The 18,654-nt window shown below is 45.0% G+C and overlaps 1 protein-coding gene across 1 annotated transcript; it reads left to right on the forward strand.

Annotated features, from left to right (window-relative positions):
- Positions 1-12,022: 12,022 nt before the first annotated feature.
- Positions 12,023-13,716, forward strand: LOC138814893 (zymogen granule membrane protein 16). The gene is made up of 3 exons (XM_070003990.1): positions 12,023-12,105; positions 12,266-12,398; positions 13,298-13,716. The coding sequence occupies exons 1-3, from the start codon at positions 12,051-12,053 to the stop codon at positions 13,611-13,613; spliced, it is 504 nt and encodes a 167-aa protein (XP_069860091.1). The 5' UTR covers positions 12,023-12,050; the 3' UTR covers positions 13,614-13,716.
- The last annotated feature ends 4,938 nt before the right edge of the window (positions 13,717-18,654 follow it).

The raw sequence follows: 18,654 nt of genomic DNA on the forward strand, positions 1-18,654 counted from the left end.
TTCACTCTTACTGTCCAATCCTGGGAGGTTGCCCCATGTCTGTCCTGTTCTATCCAGACCACTTGATCTCTGCAAACGTGTCCCACCTATCTGAAAAATAACCCCAAGCAGTAGACTGGTTAGGCATCAGTCATCCTAATTATTCAGGAGGCTGAGACCTGGAGGATCACAGTTTGAGGCCAGCCCAGACAGAAAAGTCCAAGGGATTCCATCTCCAATTGACCGGTGAAATGCTGAACTGGAGGTGTGGCTCAAGTGGTAGAGCACCCACCATGAGCAAGAAATCCAAGTGAGAGTGTTCTGAGTTAAAGCCCCAGTAACTGAACAAAAAGGAAAGAAAGAAAGAAAACTAAAACCATACTACCCAGAAATTCTGTTTCTGTACATACACATTCAAGAACTGAAAGTAGTGATTGAAAACAGTTATTTGTGCATTATGTTCTCAGCTGCTCTGGTCATAACAGCTCATGACAGTAGAAACAGCCCAAATGTCCCCTGCAATGTGAGTTGATTTTTAAAAAATGTAGTTTTCTCAAGCAACGGAGTATTCATTTTTGAAAAGAGAGGGGTTGGAGGCGTAGCTCAGTTGGTAATGTACTAGCCAATGAGCCAAAGTGTCAGGTACCAAGATCAAGTTCCCATCTTAGATCTAAAACAAAGAAAAGAAAATGAAAGAAAAGAGGTGAATGTGCTGGATATGGGAACAGAAGTCTATAATCCCTGAAAATCACGAGGCTGAGACAGGAAGATCTTGAGTTCAAGGGCAACCTGGGCTGCATCTTACGATCTTGTCTCAAAAAAAAACAAAGACTGGGGCTGTTACCTCAGTGACAGAGTGCTTATCTAGCATATGAAAGTCTATAGGTTGGATCCCCAGCACTGCAAAAAAAATTTAAAAAGCAATTCAAATACGTGCTACAATATACATGAATTTTGAAAATATTCTGGTAAGTAAAATAAGCCATTCACAAAAGGACAAGTGCCTCGGGCTGATCCTTACTGGAGGTGTTTACAGAGTCGTTAGGTTCATATAGAGACAGCGAAATGGGCATTGCCAGAGGCTGGGGTGCAGGTTTAATGAGTATAGTATTCTGTCTGAGAAAATGAAAATGTTCTGGAAGCCAGGCATTGGTGTAATCCTCACACCTGTAATCCTAGTTACTCGGGAAGCTGAGATCTGAAGCTCAAGGTTCAAAGCCAGCTTGCACAGGAAAATCTATAAGACTATCATGTCCAATTCACCACCAAAAAAGCCAGAAGAAGAGCTGTGGCTCAAGGCTAGAGCATCGGCTTGGAGCAAAGAACTAAGGAACAGGACCCAGGCAAGTGAGTTCAAACTCCAGTACACACACACACACACACACACACACACACACACACACACACACACACACACACACACACACACACACACACACACACACAGAGTACTCAGCTACAACACCGTGTCTTGGAATCCTTCCATGACTACTCTAAAGGCAAAGACACGATAGAGTTCTCTCTGTGATATACAGGGAAGCCTTCCAGGAATAAACGATGCGTGTCTATACACCTCGCATCTCTTAAAGAATGAGTCTACTTCTGGGCTTCATTCCAAGGAAATTATCGGGAACCAGCCAGGATGGACTGGCCTGAATTTCTTAAAAACAGCCAGTCAAGCCAAGTTTACTAGCAGAAGCAGTATACTGCAAGTGTGGCCAGATACTTCCTTTTCATGAACAGAAGTCAGAGTGAATTGGCCGGTGTGGGTAAATGATCATGTCCATATTTGTGTGTGTGCTGTGGTGTCAATGATATCAGCTAATGATATCAGAATGAAGGGAGCAAAGATGGCAGGGTGGCTACAGTTTAGCTCTAGAAAGAAGTCTGGCTACTTGTAAGTGTACAGCCCTCCCCTTTAGGACTCTCCACTTGACACACTGTCAACCCTAAAATGAGCTCTATTGGTCAAGGGCCCATTTCTTTGCCATTGTGTCAGTTAGAAAGTCACTGAGCTGGGCTGAGAAGGTGGCTCAGTGGTACAGCGCTTGCCTCGCATGCATGAGGCCGTGGGTTCGATTCCTCAGCACCACATAAACTGAAAAAGCTGGACATGGTGCTGTGGCTCAAGTGGTAGAGCGCTAGCCTTGAGCTGAAGAGCTGAGGGACAGTGCCCAGGCCCAAGTTCAGGCCCCACAACCGGTCAAAAAAAAAAGTCACTGAGCAGCAGCACCGGTGACTGAGACCTGTCATCCTAGTTACTCAGGAAGCTGAGCTCTGAGGACCAGAGTTCAAGACAGACAAATCCAAGAGACTCTTCTCTCTTATTAATCAGCAAAATGATGGAAGTGGAGACGTGGCTCACATGGTAGAGGGCTAGCCATGAGAACAAAAAGCCAAGCAAAAGCTGGATAGTGATGGCTCATGCCTGTAATTCTAGCTACTCAGGAGGCTGAGATCTGAGGATCATGATTCAAAGCCAGCTCAGGCAGGAAAGTCCATGAGATTTTTTTTTTTGGTCGGTCCTGGGCTTGAACTCTGGGCCTGAGCACTGTCCCTCGCTCTTCACTCAAGCTAGCACTCTACCACTTGAGCTATAGTGCCACTCCCAAGTCCATGAGATTCTTATCTCCAATTAACCACCAAAAAACCAGAAGTGGTACTGTGGCTCAATGGTAGAGAGCTAGCCTTGAACTGAAGAGCCAGGGAGTAGTTCAAGCCCCACAACTGAAAAACAAACAAACAACAAAAAAAAGAGGACACTTCTTTTTTAGACAATGTCACCTCCTTCCTAGCTTTATCCCAGTTTTTCCCCTGGTCCCCATCCACAGGTTGTATAGTTCATTTTCAACATAGTGCCTAGTGAGACTCCCTTTTGTTTGCCAGTCCTGGGGCTTGAACTCAAGGCCTGGGTGCTATCCCTGAGCTTCTTTTGCTCAAGGCTAGCATTCTATCACTTGAGCCACAGTGCCACTTCTGGCCTTTTCTGTGTATGTGGTACTGAGGAATGGAACCCAGGGCTTCATGCATGCTAGGCAAGCGCTCTACCACTGAGCCACAGTCCCATCCCAGCCTCTTTCATGTAACATAATTTTGTTTGATGGTCCTGGGTTTTGAACTCAGGGCCTTGGACTTGTTAAGCAGGCTTTCTATCACTTGAGTAATTCTCCCAGACCAAGTTTTTGCCCAGGTCACTGGAATCTGAGTCCTCCCATTTATACCTCCCATTGGGTGTAGCTGAGCTGAGCTGCCCAGCTATTAGCAGGAATAAGGTATGGATAACTTTTTTTTTTTTTTGGCCTGGATTGGCCTTGACCTGTGAGCCTCCTAATCTTTAACTCCCAAGAAGCAGGGATTATATGCATAAGCCACTGTGCCTGTTCATTATGGAACATGCTTTCAAGGTTTGTTTATGCCATAGCATGCTTCAATACTTCCTTCTTTCCCCAATTTTTAAATCTCTTTTTTAGCTGAATAATAGTCTATTGCAAGATATACTATATTTTGTTTATGCATTCATCATTTCATGGGCTTGTGAGTTGTTTCTACTTTGGGCTACTGTAAGTAATGCTGTTATGGAAATTCATGTGCAAGGTTTTGAGTGGACATATGTTTTCAGTTTATCTTGGGCATATCTATCTATAAGTAGATTGCTATGACATGTGATTACTCTCTAAGTTTAGCTTTTTGAGGAACTATGACTGGTCATATTACAACAGCTAAATTTATCTACTCCTTACTTTCTACTCAGAATATACTCCTTTTTTTTAAAAAAAAAAAACTGTTTGTTAGTCATGGGGCTTGAACTCAGGGCCTGCACTGTCCCTGAGATTTTTGCTCAAAGCTAGAGCTCTACCACTTTAAGCCACAGTACTTTGTCCAGTTTTCTGGTGGTTAATTGGAGATAACCGTCTCATGGACTTTTCTGCCCAGGCTGAGTTTGAACTGTGAGCCTCAGATCTCAGCCTCCTGAGTAGCTGGGATTACAGGCATGAGCCACCAATGCCTGGCTCATTTCTTTCTTTCTTTCTTTTTTTTTGTTTTCATTTATTGCTTAAGGTATCGCTGTGTAGCCCAGGCTGGCCTAGAACTCTATATCTTCCTGTCTTAGCCTCCCAGGTGCTGGATTACAGATATGAGCCATCACACCCAGCTCAGAACTCACCCTTTTGCAGTAGTGATGGTCTCCCTGACCATTAGGAACTGCCAGGCACCAGTGGCTCCCTCCTAGCTGCTCAGGAGGCTGAGATCTGAGGATTCTGGTTCAAAACAGGAAAGTCTGTGAATATTCTTATTTCCAATTAACCAGCAACATGCCAGAAGCAGAGCTGTGGCTCAAGTGGTAGAGTGTTAGCCTTGAGTGGAAGAGCTCAGGGACAGCGCCTGGGCCCTGAGGTCAAGTCCCAGGACCAACCAAAACTTTTTTAAAAAGCAGCTCCAGACAACTTCAAAGCCATCATCATCCATGCATATCCAACTCCCATCTCAGCCTTCCTTATTGAGTATGGAATGTTTGAGCCCTGCTATGCTCACTTGGGGACAGGAGACCAAAGTTAACCATGGGTGGGGAGACGATCAAAGGAGAAGTTCATGTCTTGTGGTCCAGGTCACAACATGAGTCAAAACAGAATGCAGTAGACAAGTTGCTTTGTACTTCAAAAGTTTAGGTTTAGGTTTAGGTTTAGCAGACAGAGGTAATGTGCTTGACCCTGAGCTCTTCCTCTCCAGATGGTGCTTCTGACCTTCTGCTCCCTGAGAAGCAGGAGCAGGTGAGCAGCACAGAGAACAGACTCACATTGATTACAGGAAAGACAGCCTTATTTATTTATTTACTGTGCTGCTACCAACGCTTGAATTTACAGCCTAGGCACTGTCGCTGAGTTTTATTACTCAAAGCTGGTGCTTTACCACTTGAGCCACAGCTCCCCTTCCTGCTTTTTTTTTTAAACTGGTTAATTGGAGATAAGAGTCTTTTGGACTTTTCTGCCTGGGCTGGTTTGAAATCTCAATCTTTAGTTCTTAGCTTCATGAGTGGCGTAGATTACAAGTGTGAGCCACTGGTGTCATTTCTTAGTGCCAATTGGTCAGGGAGTGCTCTTTGGAACACACATGGTCAACAGTGGATGAAAGAGTCCCTGTTCCGGTGGTCTAGGGGCTCCCCATGCAGATTTCCTGGTGACTGTTTTTGTGAGTTTTTTTGGGGGGTGGTGGTGGTGGTTGTTTTTTGTTTGGTGGTATTGGTGATGAAACTCAAGGCCTCCTGTCTGTCTGGTGGGAGCCTTTGAGTCACAACCAAACTCCTGGTGGGTTTCATGCAAGCAGGCACAACTTCCAGGAGGTCACGTTGTGACTGAGAGGTGGTCATTGCGGCATATCTGCACAGTTCATGTAGAGTGTAGAAGTTCTGGGGGTGAATCAAGCGAGTTGTATGTAGCTGTCCCATAGGGAGCTAGTCACAGGAAGCAGGTGGACATGGCAGACACACGGATCAACCACATTGAAGAACTGGCTGGAGGGAAACTGGTAACTACTCCAAGCAAGAGTAACTAGGCCCTCCTTCTAGAATGAGAAAGTTAAACATATTCAACACAGATGATGAGACAACTGAGAAATATAAGAATTCGGGACAAGCTGAGTGTTGGTGGCTCATGTCTATAATTCTAGCTACTCAGGAGGCTGAGATCTGAGGATCTAGGTTCAAAGCCAGACAGATTCGGAGGGACTTTTATCTGCTCCAGTGAACCAGCCAAAGGCCAGGAGTGGAGATGTGGCTTGAGTAGTAGTAAAACCTCAGCTCTGAAGGAAAAAGCTAAGTGAGAGAGTGAGGCACTGAGTTCAAGCCCCAGTACCTGCCCTCCCACAAAAGCAAATGGTAAATAAAAAAAAAATAAGCAAAGGTTGTTGGGTGCCGGTGGCTCATGCCCATAATCCTAGCTACTCAGGAGGCTGAGATCTGAGGATCATGGTTCAAAGCCAGCCTGGGCAGGAAAGTCTGTGAGACTCTTATTTCCAATAAACCATCAAAATACTGGAAGTGGGCTGTGGCTCAAGTGGTAGAGTTCTTGCCTTGAGCTGAAGAGCTGAGGGACAGTGCCCAAGCCCAGAGTTCAAGCCCATGACCGACACAAAAACGAAACGAAACAAAACAAAACAAAAAACAAAGGTTATTAGCAACATCTACTTACCTGTCCTGAGCCTTGGTCTCTGGAGCTAACATTAGTACTGACGTAGACACCCATACTGTTACTGTGGGGTCCCAACCCATTTCTAGACCAATAGTTTTTATCAAAGAACATGTTGATGTAGAGAACTTGTATTTCACTCTAACTCTTTGAGAGAGAATTCATTTTCTCATTTTATTTCATTTATTGTTATTATTTTTTGAGGTGTACCAGTTCCAGGACCTGAACTCAGGGCCTAAACACTATCTCCCTGAGCTTTTTTGCTTAAGGCTAGCATTCTACCACTTAAGCCACACCTCCACTTACAGCTTTTTTTGGTAGTTAATTGGAAATAGGAGTCTTATGAACTTTCCTGTGTGGGCTGGCTTCAAACCATGATCCTCAGATCTCAGCACACATATATATGTATATATACACTTGAGCCACAGCACCACTTTGGGTTTTCTGGTGGTTAATTGGAGACAAGAATCTCACAGAAGGGCTGGGAAGGTGGCTCAGTGGTAGAGCGCTTGCCTTGCATGCTCGAGGCCCTGGGTTCGATTCCTCAGCACCACATAAGCAAAAAGAAAAAAGCCGGAAGTGGCTCTGTGGCTTAAGTGGTAGCGTGCTAGCCTTGAGCTGAAGAGCTGAGGGACAGCGCCCAGGCCCAGAGTTCAGGCCCCACTACCGGACCCAAAAAAAAAAAAAAAAAAAGAATCTCACAGAATTTCCTGCCTGGGCTGGCTTTGAACCATGATCCTCAGATCTCAGCCTCCTGAGTAGTTAGGATTACAGGCGTGAGCCACTAACACCCAGCTGAAACGATTTTTTTTAAGTTCACATAGCTAAAGAAATATTGGAGGCTGGAAATGTGGCTTAGTGGTAGAGTGCTTGCCTAGTATGCATGAAGCCCCGGGTTTGATTCCTCAGTATCACATAAACAGAAGAAGAAGAAGAAAAAAAAAGCTGGAAGTGGTACTGTGGCTCTGGTGGTAGAGTGTTAGCCTTGAGCAAAAGAAGCTCAGGGACAGTGCCCAGGCCCTGACCTCAAGCCCCAGGATTGGCAAAAAATAAAATAATATAAAGAAATGCTGGAAGTGACGCACTGGTGGCTCATGCCTATAATCCTGAGATCTGAGGATCATGGTTCAAAGCTGGCCTGGGTAGGGAAGTCCATGAGACTCTTATCTCCAGTTAACCACCAGAAAACCAGAAGTAGTGCTGTGGTTCAAAGTGGTATAGTGCTAGCCTTGAACAAAAGAGCTCAAGGACAATGCCCAGGCCCTGAGTTCAAGCCCCATGACCAAAAGAAAAAAAAAAAAAGTTGAAAGAAGGACTTCAACCCAGAATTGTCTTTATGTCTTCTTCCCAATACAGTTTCTTCTCCAAAAGACTATAAGAAATCAAGGAAAACCCAAATCCAAATCTGCAAGAAGAGAGACAATGACAGGAGAAAGGTGGACCATGGAGATGCCTCTTACAGTCTCCATGCAGCCAGGACCAAAGGTACAGACCCTCCTTATTTCCTCACAGCACGCCCAGCTGGCCAGGTGTCCTTCTAGAGGTGACTCAGCTGGGGTGCTAGGAGCCTCAATTTAGTTGAGAAGGACTTTAGCAGAGTACACAGATAAATGACTATAAAGAGTAATTCGGGTCATAGGAGGGCAATGTAGGAAGCATCAAGGAAGGCCGGGGAAAGGAAGGAGGAATTCTATTTGAAGAGGAGGAGCTGGGAGGAAAGGTGGGCATGGAGCCATGGAGGGATCCTCTGAGCAGACATGAGGCTACCAGATGGACTGAAGGGAAGGGATTCAGGTAGCTAGGGGAGCATGAGCAATAAGTAGAGATGACCCACCATAAGCCCGCACAGGGCTGGGCTGTGGGGCTGAGGGGGTGGAGGGACAGGCCTTACAACTTCACCAAGTCACTGGCTTATTCATGGGAACAGTTAAGGATGAGCAGAAAAGAAATGTTCAAATGGCTGGGAATGTGGCTTAGTGGTAGAATGCTTGCCTAGCATACATGAAGCCCTGAATTTGCTTACTTAGTACCACATAAACAGAAAAGGCTGGAAGTGGCTCTATGGCTCAAGTGGTAGAGTGCTAGCCTTGAGCAAAAGAAGCTAAGGGATAGTGCCTAGGCCCTGAGTTCAAGCCCCAGGACTGGGGAGAAAAAAAAGAAGTTCTCAAATGTGATTTATGCTAAGTAAGACTTTTCATTCCTCCTTGTGTGGAAGACTGATATGGAAGCAAATAGGAAGAAAACATTCTTTCTGTGCATAAGTAGTGGTACTTGAACTCAGGACCTGGGTGCTGTCCCTGAGCCTTTTTGTTCAAGGCTAGCACTCTACTACTTGATCCACAGCACTTGCAGCTTTCTTAATAGTTTATTAGATAAGAATCTCACAGACTTTCCTACCCGAGCTGTCTTTAAACCTCAATCCTCAGATCTCAGCTTCTTGAGTAACTAAGATTCAGTGCCCCACAGAACTTTTCTTTCTTTCCTTTTTCTAAACAGGACAGACATCTTGTTGTTTATTTGGAAATATACTTTAAAGCATTTTTTTTGAAGCACTGGTGGCATGAGCCACTGTGGTTGGCCCATGAGATTTCTATGGGAAATTAACCATCAAAAAGTCAGAAGTGGCTGGGTGCTGGTGGCTCACACCTGTAATCCTAGCTATTCAGGAGGCTGAGATTTGAGGCCTGCAGTTTGAAGCCAGCCCAGGCAAAAAAAAAAAAAAAAAAAAAAAGTCCCAGTGAGACTCTTAACTCCAATTAACAACTCAAAAACTGGAAGTGGCCCAATGGCTTAGGCTGGTAGAGTGCTAGCCTTGAGCACAAAGAAGCTCAAAGACAGCACCCAAGTCCTGAATTCAAGCCCAACTGACCCCAAAAAAGTCATTGGTGGAGCTGTGACACAAGTGGTAGAACACTAGCCTTGAACAGAAAAGCCAGAGACAGTACCCAGGTCCTGACTTCAAGCCCCAGGATTGGCATACACAGAGAGAGGGGCGGGGGAGAGGGAGGCAAAGAGAGTACAAGGCCATAACTAAACAAAATATCCAAAGATGGGTCATGGTGCTTGCCTATAATTCCAGTACTCAGGAGGCCGAGGCATTAAGATCATCTATTTGAAGCCAGCCTGAGCTACAAGGCAAGATCCTGTAAAAACCAAAAACAGTAACAATAAAAGAATGAGGTCAAAATTGTGTCACCAGGATATGCTTATCTGGAACTTGGAGAAGCATCCTTGGCAGCAAGTCTGGCTCCTCTCCGAGAATCTACCACCCAAGAGCCACACCCTATTTCCGCTCCCTGGGGCAGGACTCCTTTTACTATCTGGGATGACTCTTTAGGCCCAGATGGTGAACCTGTAAGGGCAGGGGCAGGGTGCTCTGAATGCCTAGCTTCTGGTCAGTAAGGACTGGTACTGCTTATTCCAGCTTCTCCCTGGGCTCCATCCTTCCTGCCACTAGGAAGGCTGTGTGGACTCAGAAGGTCAGAGGGCAAATCATATAGGAGATAGGCAGTAGGACTTATGGATCAGTTCCAGGGACTTTAGGTTGAGAGAACTCCAGCCTGGAAGAGAAGGGCCTAAAGAGAGAAGAAATCTATAACACCATCCTTGGTTATACAGACCTTAGGAGAAAAAAAAATGGTCCTATAGACACGGCCATGATGTCTTAGGAGACTTGAGAACTCCAAATCCATAACTATCCATTGAGAAGGACCCATAAACCTTCATTCCTCAGCTCCCTCTTTACCCACAAGACTGTTTCTGGAAGAGGAGGGAATGTGCAGGCTCGGGGTTCATGTACGGCTCTAAGTCACCCCTTTCATAAAAAAGAGGGTTTTTTTGTTTTGCTTTGTGCCAGTCCTGGGATTGAATTCAGGGCCCAGGAACTGTCCTTGAGCTTTTTTTTATTTTTTTCTCCTCAAGGCTAGAGCTCTAGTACTCCAGCCACAGCTCCACTTGCAGCTTTTTAGTGGTTCATTGGAGATAAGAGTCTCACAGACTTTCCTGCCTGGACTGGTTTTAAAGGATCATTCTCAGATCTCAGCCTCTGAGTAGCTAGGATTACAAGCACGAGCCACCAGTGCCTGGCAAAGAAGAGTTTTGGGAAGGTCTTGCAGATTAATAGATGGATGGGAGGGAAAATATGTCAAGTATGAATCATGGTAGAATCTGTATGGGAGTAATATGAGTGCTCTCTTTACAAGTCATTAAACTTTATGTTTGATTTTTCATAATAAAGTATCAGTATAAGGAAAGAAAAAAATGTTAAGTAAATGGTAGGCACTGATCACTATAAAGTGTTGGGAATGTATTCCTTTTCTGAAAATGTATATTTCAACATTGCCTGCAGAAGGCAATGTTTATCATGACAGAGAACAGATTTCAGGTGATTTAATTTTCTTTCTTTCTTTTTTTTTTTTTTGTCGGTTGTGGGGCTTGAACTCTGGGCTTGGGCGCTGTCCCTCAGCTCTTCAGCTCAAGGCAAGAACTCTACCACTTGAGCCACAGCACCACTTCCAGTTTTATGGTGGTTTATTGGAGATAAGAGTTTCATGGACTTTCCTGCCCAGGCTGGCTTTGAACCGTGATCCTCAGATCTCAGCCTCCTTAGTAGCTAGGATTACAGGCGTGAGCCACTGGCACTTGGTGGTTGCTGACTTTTCTGAAGTTTATTCTATCCCTTCTGCAATTGGGCAATTAGCCTGGAGTGGATCCCACTTTGTAATCATTGGAGGAGGGGCGGATAAGATGTTCCAGACTCTGTGTGACATCTAATCCTAAGAGGTTGATCATATTTGCCCAGGAGGTGAGGTTCACACGATAAAGGGCAGGGGAAGGGCTTAGGCTTGGTATAAAAGATCTGGAAATTTCTGGGGGGTTACTTTGCATCTGACCCTGGGAGGTAAGGACTGAATCGGTGGGGAGGGATTCAAATCTGAGCTGGACTGAGTGGCAGAGGAGCATTGTGTGATAGTGAAATGGGGCATATGGATCTGAGCTAGTTTTAAGTAGACCAGACACCTGGGATCTAATATCTTGAGCTCATCCCAAATCTTTCTGTAACTTCTTGGTCTATCCCAGCAGCTTCTTGGGACACTGGTGTCCCCACCGTCTCTTCTATTGCTAGCAATAGTCCCTAAGTGTCCCAAAGGCACCTCTAAAATGCCTTCTGATTTGAGAGCTGGGGAGGGGGGAGGAGGAGCCAGGGATTAAATCTTGCTCCAAGCCAGGCATCCATGGCTCATGCCTGTAATCTTAGCTACTCAGGAGGCTGAGATATGAGGATCACAGTTCAAAGCCAGCCCAGGCAGGAAAATCTGTGAGACTCTTCTCTCCAATTAACCACCAGAAGACTGGAAGTGGTGCTGTGGCTCAAGCGGTAGAGTGCTCACTTGGAGCTGAAGAGCTGAGGGACAGCGCCCAAGCCCAAAGTTCAAGCCCCAGGATCGACGCCCCCCCCCAAAAAAAAAATCTTGTTCCATAGACTAGACTAATCTACCACAGGCCAGCTTCAGCTAGTTTTATTCATATGGTTAGTCTGAAAAACTAAACCATCCTTACATTTTGGGAATGACCTTTTCTTCCTCTTTGGAAAATGAGACTCCTATTTGGTGTGAGGATGGAAGGGGGCTTGACTCTTCTTAATGTGGACAGAGTTAGGGGAAAAGGATGGCCACAGGGAAAGCCAAAGGGATTAAGGATACAGAAGACAGGTATTTAAGAGGCACAGGACTATTGATGAACGGTTTTCTCTAGGCTGAAGACTGAGATCTGCTTTGTATGAATAAAAAGACTGAAAAGTTCAGGCCCAAATGGCAGGCCAAGAATGCCAGTATACATTGTTTAGAGAAAAAAGAATCATCCTTTTCTCCTTCCCATTCCAGCCCCAGAATGTTGACCATTGCTCTCCTAGCCCTTCTTTGTGCCTCAGCCTCTGCCAATGCCAGTAAGTAAGATGGTAATAGGGCTCCAAGAAGACAGCTTCTATATTGCTGTTGGTCAAAGTGTTGACAAGTTGACTTGAGGTGATGGAAAGAATGGGAATGGTGGAGAACAACTGAGCTCTCCAGGAGATTTCATTCTCTAAATCCTTCTCTCCCCTCCAGTTCAGCTCAGATCCTCCTCCTTTAATGGGGAGTATGGAGGTACTGGAGGACAGCGCTTCTCCCATTCTGGGAACCAGTTGGAAGGCCCAATCACTGCCATCCGTGTCCGTGTCAACAGTTACTACATTGTAGGGTAAGACTGAGGGGCTGGGAAGGTGGCTCAGTGGTAGAGCGCTTGCCTTGCATGCCTGAGGACCTGGGTTCGATTCCTTAGCACCACATAAGCAAAAAGAAAAAAAGCCGGAAATGGCACTGTGGCTCAAGTGGTAGAGCGCTAGCCTTGAGCTGAAGAGCTGAGGGACAGGGCTGGGAAGGTGGCTCAGTGGTAGAGTGCTTGCCTTGCATGTATGAGGCCCTGGGTTCGATTCCTCAGCACCACATATGCAGAAAAAGCTGCAAGTGGCGTTGTGGCTCAAGTGGTAGAGTGCTAGCTTTGAGCTGAAGAGCTGAGGGACAGCGCCCAGTCCCAGAGTTCAGGCCCCATGACCGGACCCCAAAAAAAAAAAAAAAGATAGGGTAAGACTGAGTTCATAGGTTTGGAGATCCTCTCTGATCTTACTAAACTGGAAAGTCTTCATTCACTTTGCATCACATCTGCTTCAATCACCAAGGGGGATAACAGGTAACTAGTAACAGGTATTAAGATTCTAGATCTGTGCTGTTCAGAGTTAGGTACTAAGTTCACCTCTTCCAACATACACAAACTTAGCACATCAAAGACCCCTAAATTGCCAGGTCCTGGTGAACTCATGCCTGTAATCCTAGCTACTCAGGAGGCTGTGATCTAAGGATCAAGGTTTGAAGACAGCCTAAGCAGGAAAGTCCAAGAGACTCTTAGCTCCAATTAACCACCGGAAAAGCCAGAAGTGGAGCTGTGGCTCAAGTGATGAGTGGTAGACTTTAGTGAAGAGCTAAGGGCGGTGCTCAGGCCCTGAGTTCAAGCACCAGGACTGACACCAAAAGGAAAAAAAAAAGGGTTCTGAACATTGATAAACTTGTCTTTCTTCCTTTCCTCCTCAACCCTACCCCCAGTCTCCAGGTGCGCTATGGCAAGGTGTGGAGCGACTATGTAGGTGGGAAGCAGGGAGACCTGGAAGAGATCTTCCTGTACCCTGGGGAATCAGTGGTCCAGGTGTCTGGCAAGTACAAGAGATACTTGAAGAAGCTGGTCTTTGTGACTGATCAGCACCGCTACCTAGCTTTTGGGAAAGACTCAGGCACGAGTTTCAATGCTGCTCCCTTGTACCCCAATACCGTCCTACGATTCATCAGTGGCCGAGCTGGTTCCCTCATCAACGCCATTGGCCTGCACTGGGACTACTACCCCAGTGAGTGCAGCAGCTGCTAAACTCCTCCTCCTCCTCCTCCTTGGCAGTAGCCCTAGTGGGCACAAGTTCTTTGATCACTAACCCCCATACACATACATGACTTAATAAAGTGATAATGCTAAAGCTGGTGTGTCTATAGTGTCTGCAGCTGGGATCTGCTTCTTAATTCTGGTAAAAATATGCTAACCTAATTTCTGGCTATTGATTGGACATGAACCTGGGAAAAGTGGGAAGTATTAGAATCTAGCATTCTTTCATTTTCTTTCTTTTCTTCTTGGTGCGGGTCCTGGAGCTTGCACTCAAGGCCTCATATTTTTGCTTAGAGCACCCAAGGCTGGTACTCTACTACTTGAGCCACAGCTCCACTTTCAGCTTTTTGCTGAAAGTGGAGGAAACTTTTGGAGGAAAGTCTCTTGGATTTGACTTCCCAGGCTGGGTGTGAACCTTGATCCTTAGATCTCATCTTTCTGAGTAGCTAGGATTATAGCATTAGCCACCTGTACAGGCTTTGGGGGTTTCCTTTTAATTTATCAGAAAGAGATAAGATTCCAGTTTACTCCAACACTTTTCAAGGTTAACTGCTAAAAATGTTGACCCAACAGGAGTTCTGAGGCTCCAGTAAAGCCTACTGATCTGTTGCCAAAACCTCAGGTGTTCCATTCTCCTGTTCAAGTGTTACTTAGTACTTCCCTTGATAAAGTACTACACAGCCAGAAGAATGTCACCTCACTCGGTAGACCTAAATCTATTCACAGAATGTAGTGAGCCTGGAACAGTATCCTAGAACTTAACTCCTGAAGTTAAGTCGGTCGGTATGCCTAAGGACTCTGCCCTCATTCTCTGGCCCAGGTGTCACCCTTGTATTATTGCTTAGCTTTTTCAGAGCTAGGATTCTTTCTTTATGTAGCCATAGCACAGGGTAAATTCTGTCCACCCTTTGCTTAAAAATGGACATCCTAGCCACGCTATGGTGGCTCATGCTTGTAATCCTAGTTAATCATGAGGCTGAGACCTGAGGACTGGGGTTTAAAGGTTGCCCAGGTAGGAAAGTTCATGAGACTCCTATCTCCAATTAACCAGCACAAAGCCATAAGTGGAGCTGTGGCTCAAGTAGTAGAGCACTAGGCTTTAGCACAAAAAAACCAAATAAACAAAATACCCTCAGGGACAGCACCTACGTCCAGAGTTCAAGCCCTAGGGCCAGCATTAAAAAAACAAAAACAAAAACAAAACAACAACAACCAGGAAAGCTCAAAGTGGTGAGATTTTTATTATTGGTTGTTATAATATAAGGGGTTCTTTAGAATTCAGAAAAACATCTAGGTGACTGGATAGATTTAGGCAAAGACACACGTTGCTTTGGAAGTCAATTTTAGAACGTCTACTTCCTAGTCCTAGAATACTAATAAGAGCTTTTGGTTGGTAGTGACAGACAATTACTCATTGCTCCCAACAGATTTATTCACAGAAACTGTGAGAATCACATTTCTTCTCAGTTACGCAAAGATAATAGTCACATAAAATTATATAAAGAAATATTAACTTAGAAATAAACATGCTGGGCACCAGTGGCTCATGCCTGTAATCCTAGCTACTCAGGAGACTGAGATCTGAAGATCATGGTTGGAAGCCAGCGTGGGCAGGGAAGTCTGTGGGACTCTTTTCTCCAATAAACCACTCAATAAACTGGAAGTGGCACTGTGGCTCAAGTGGTAGAGTGTTTGTCTTGAGATGAAGAGCTGAGGGACAGTACACAGGCAGAGTTCAAGCCCCATAACTGACAAAAAAAGAAAAAAAAGAAATAAACTTGTGACTACTCTGTTTTACTTTATATCAAATTCCTTTATTTCTTCTACACATCTAATATCATGAAGCAGATTATGCCACTGTAATTTGTAATTTTTTTGTTGAGATATATATAACGCAAAATTCATACCCTTAAAGTGTACATACAATTCAATGGTTTCTAGGATATTCACAAGGTTAATTAGCAATCATCCCTCTAATTCCAGAATACTGTCAGCATCCCAAAAGGAAGCCCTTAAATCCCTGGTAACCAGTCATTTACTTTGTTTATATTTGCCTAATCTACACATTACATGTAGATGGAATAATAATGTGGGCTTTTGTGTCTGTTTCATTTATTTAGTATGCTTTTATGGAACTCAGTATTTTATTCCTTAATATAACAGATTTCCCTGACAAATCAGATGTCTGGTTCTATGATAGCCTTCAAATCAGTAGTTTTCACACTGTACTAAGTAAAGCTACCACAGCAGAAGATTAAATGACTGACTGATTGTATTTGAAGAAAAATATCTTTTACTTAAAAAAAGTTTAAAAATTGCTGAATCAAATATTTAAAATCGTTGCCAGGCACCAGTGGCTCATGCCTGTAATCCTAGCTACTCAGGAGGCTGTGATCTGAGGACTGCAGTTCAAAGCCAGCCTGGAGAGGAAAGTCCATGAGACTCATCGCCAATTAACCACCAAAAAGCCAGAAGTGAACAGTGGCTCAAGTGTTAACGTGTTATCCTTGAGCAAAAAAAATTCAGGGACAGTGCCCAGAACCTCAGTTCCAATCCTTGGGCTGGCACCCAAAGAAGTAACCAACCAAATTTTTTCTGGGGGTATCAAGGAAGACTTTGTGGAGGAAGGGATGTGTGTACATACGTGTGTGTGTGTGTGTGTTATGTGTAGGTGAGCAATACTAGAGCCCAGCTTATGTAAAAATAGATATGAAAACTACAGGGCTGAGCGTATAGGTAAGTGGTAGAACTTGTGCTTAGCAAGAACAAAGCCCAGAAATGGAGGGCTGGATGTCAGGAAGTAAAGAAAAGGGCTGAGAAGTTGGCTCAGTGGTAGAGCGCTTGCCTAGCATGCATGAGGCCCTGGGTTTGATTCCTCAGCATCACATAAGCAGAAAAAACTGAAGTGGCACTGTGGTTCAAGTGGTAGTGCGCTAGCTTTGAGTTGAAGAGCTAAGGGACAGTGCCCAGGCCCAGAGCAGGCCCCAAGACCCACAAAAAAGGGAAGGGAAGGGAAGGGAAGGGAAGGAAAGGGAAGGGAAAGGAAGGGGCGGGGAGGGGAGGGGAGGAGAAGGGGAAGGGAAAGGGGAAGGGAAGGGAGGGGAAGGGAAGGGAAGGGAAGGGAAGGAAAAGGAAAAATCCAAATATAGGTGGGTAACTAGATGTATTTTGCATCTGGGCAACAATGAAGCCCCATGTGAATGGATCCATCACATACATCCACAAGTAGGCAGGTAGACACAGGAGAAAGATTATTACAAAGTTTGTTTGAGGAGACATATTTCCCCTGGAGAGGGAGCACATGACTTCTGTCCCTATCCCCTTACCCCATAGTAAGGGAGTATGGGGGTAGGAAGTGAGGTAGACGGGAGCTATGATGGGTCTGGGTGGAGAGAGGAAGAGGCCAGCTGTATGTCAGGAACTCCAGGGCTGGGAGAAGTCAAGGGCTGGGAGGAGCTCAGGTCTGGGTGGAGCTGAGGACCAAAGCTTTGTGGGCATAATGCTTACACCATGAAAAGGCAGGCATCATGAATATCATATCATACTAAGTACTTTAAGCTTTCATTTATGGCCTATAGGGAGCCAATGAACCAAAATTTTAACCAGAAAACGGATAATATTTCTATAAAAGCATCATTTTTCTGTGCTAAGTAGAGAAAAGACTGCAGGTAAAGCAGAATAAGAAGGTAGTTAATAGCTGGGCACTTGGTGGCTCATGCTTGTAATCCCAGCTACTCAGGAGGCTGAGATTTGAGGATTGAGGATTCAAAGTCATCTGCTGCAGGAAAGTCTGTGAGATTCTTATCTCCAATTAACCACCAGAAACCCAGAAGTGGTGCAGTGGCTCAAAGTGGTAGAGTGCTACCCTTGAGCAAAAGAGCTCAGGGACAGCACCCAGGTCCCGAGTTCAAGCCCCATGACCAACAACAACAGAAAAAGAAGGTAGTTAATAAACTAAATCTGGACTAGAGAATGATGAATGTCTGAACAAAGACAGTAATACCATGAAGAATTTGGAACATTGAGGGTAGAAGGGAGACACTGAGGAACTTAATAACTGAATTCCTGTGAGTAAAGGAGTACCAGCTAACTGGGAAGAGAAGGAAGTCATTTTCTGAGATGAGAATAAAGACTTTCTGAAGGGCTTTTGTTTTGTGTGTTTTCAGGCCTTGAATTCAAGGCCTGGGGGTTCTCTGAGCTTTTTCACTGAAGGCTGGAGCTCTACCACTATGAGCCACAGCGCTACTTCCAGATTTTTATTTTTATTTTTTTTATTTTTGTCGGTTGTGGGGCCTGAACTCTAGGCCTGGGCGCTGTCCTTCAACTCTTTAGCTCAAGGCTAGTGCTCTACCACATCCGGCTTTTTTTGCTTATGTGGTGCTGAGGAATCGAACCCAAGGCCTCATGCATGCAAGGCAAGCACTCTACCACTGAGCCACCTTCCCAACCCCTACTTCCAGATTTTTGGTGGTTACTTGTTGATAAGAGTCTGTTGGATTTGTCTATCCTGGCTAGCTTTGAACTGCAATCCTCAGATCTGAACCTTCTGCATAGCTAGGATTATAGGTGAGAACCACCAGCGCCTGGCTTCACATTTTTTTTTCTTTTTTTGGGGGGTCCGGTCGTGGGGCCTGAACTGGGCCTGGACGCTGTCCCTCAGCTCTTCAGCTCAAGGCTAGTGCTCTACCACTTGAGCCACAGCGCCACTTCCAGCTTTTTTCTTTTTGCTTATGTGGTGCAAGGGAATCGAACCCAGTACCTCAGGAATGCAAGGCAAGCGCTCTACCACTGAGCCACCTTCCCAGCCCTGTTTCTTTCTTTAGCTCCTCTTTCAATGCTTGTAAACGAACCTCTTGTATTTGGGTCATTGGAACACTCATTTTATCATATAAAATGAATGTTACCTAGAATAGCAAATGAAGCCAACCGCTTTTGATGGGTGGCTCATAATGGTAAAACTCAAAAGTTTAGTTTATATCATCCCTGGCTAAGCTTCCAGAAGAGATGGAGAACTATTTAACAGTTTGTCGAC

This window comes from Dipodomys merriami, unplaced genomic scaffold, assembly GCF_024711535.1.
Source record: "Dipodomys merriami isolate MVZ:Mamm:240054 unplaced genomic scaffold, mDipMer1.0.p SCAF_62, whole genome shotgun sequence".
Classification (NCBI taxonomy): domain Eukaryota; kingdom Metazoa; phylum Chordata; class Mammalia; order Rodentia; family Heteromyidae; genus Dipodomys; species Dipodomys merriami.

Excerpts from the sequence above, each read along its gene's own strand:
- LOC138814893 (XM_070003990.1), top strand. The coding sequence starts at position 12,051 with ATGTTGACCATTGCTCTCCTAGCCCTTCTTTGTGCCTCAGCCTCTGCC. Across the intron at positions 12,106-12,265 it reads CTCAGCCTCTGCCAATGCCA|TTCAGCTCAGATCCTCCTCC; the intron begins GTAAGTAAGATG and ends TCTCCCCTCCAG. Across the intron at positions 12,399-13,297 it reads AACAGTTACTACATTGTAGG|TCTCCAGGTGCGCTATGGCA; the intron begins GTAAGACTGAGG and ends CCCTACCCCCAG.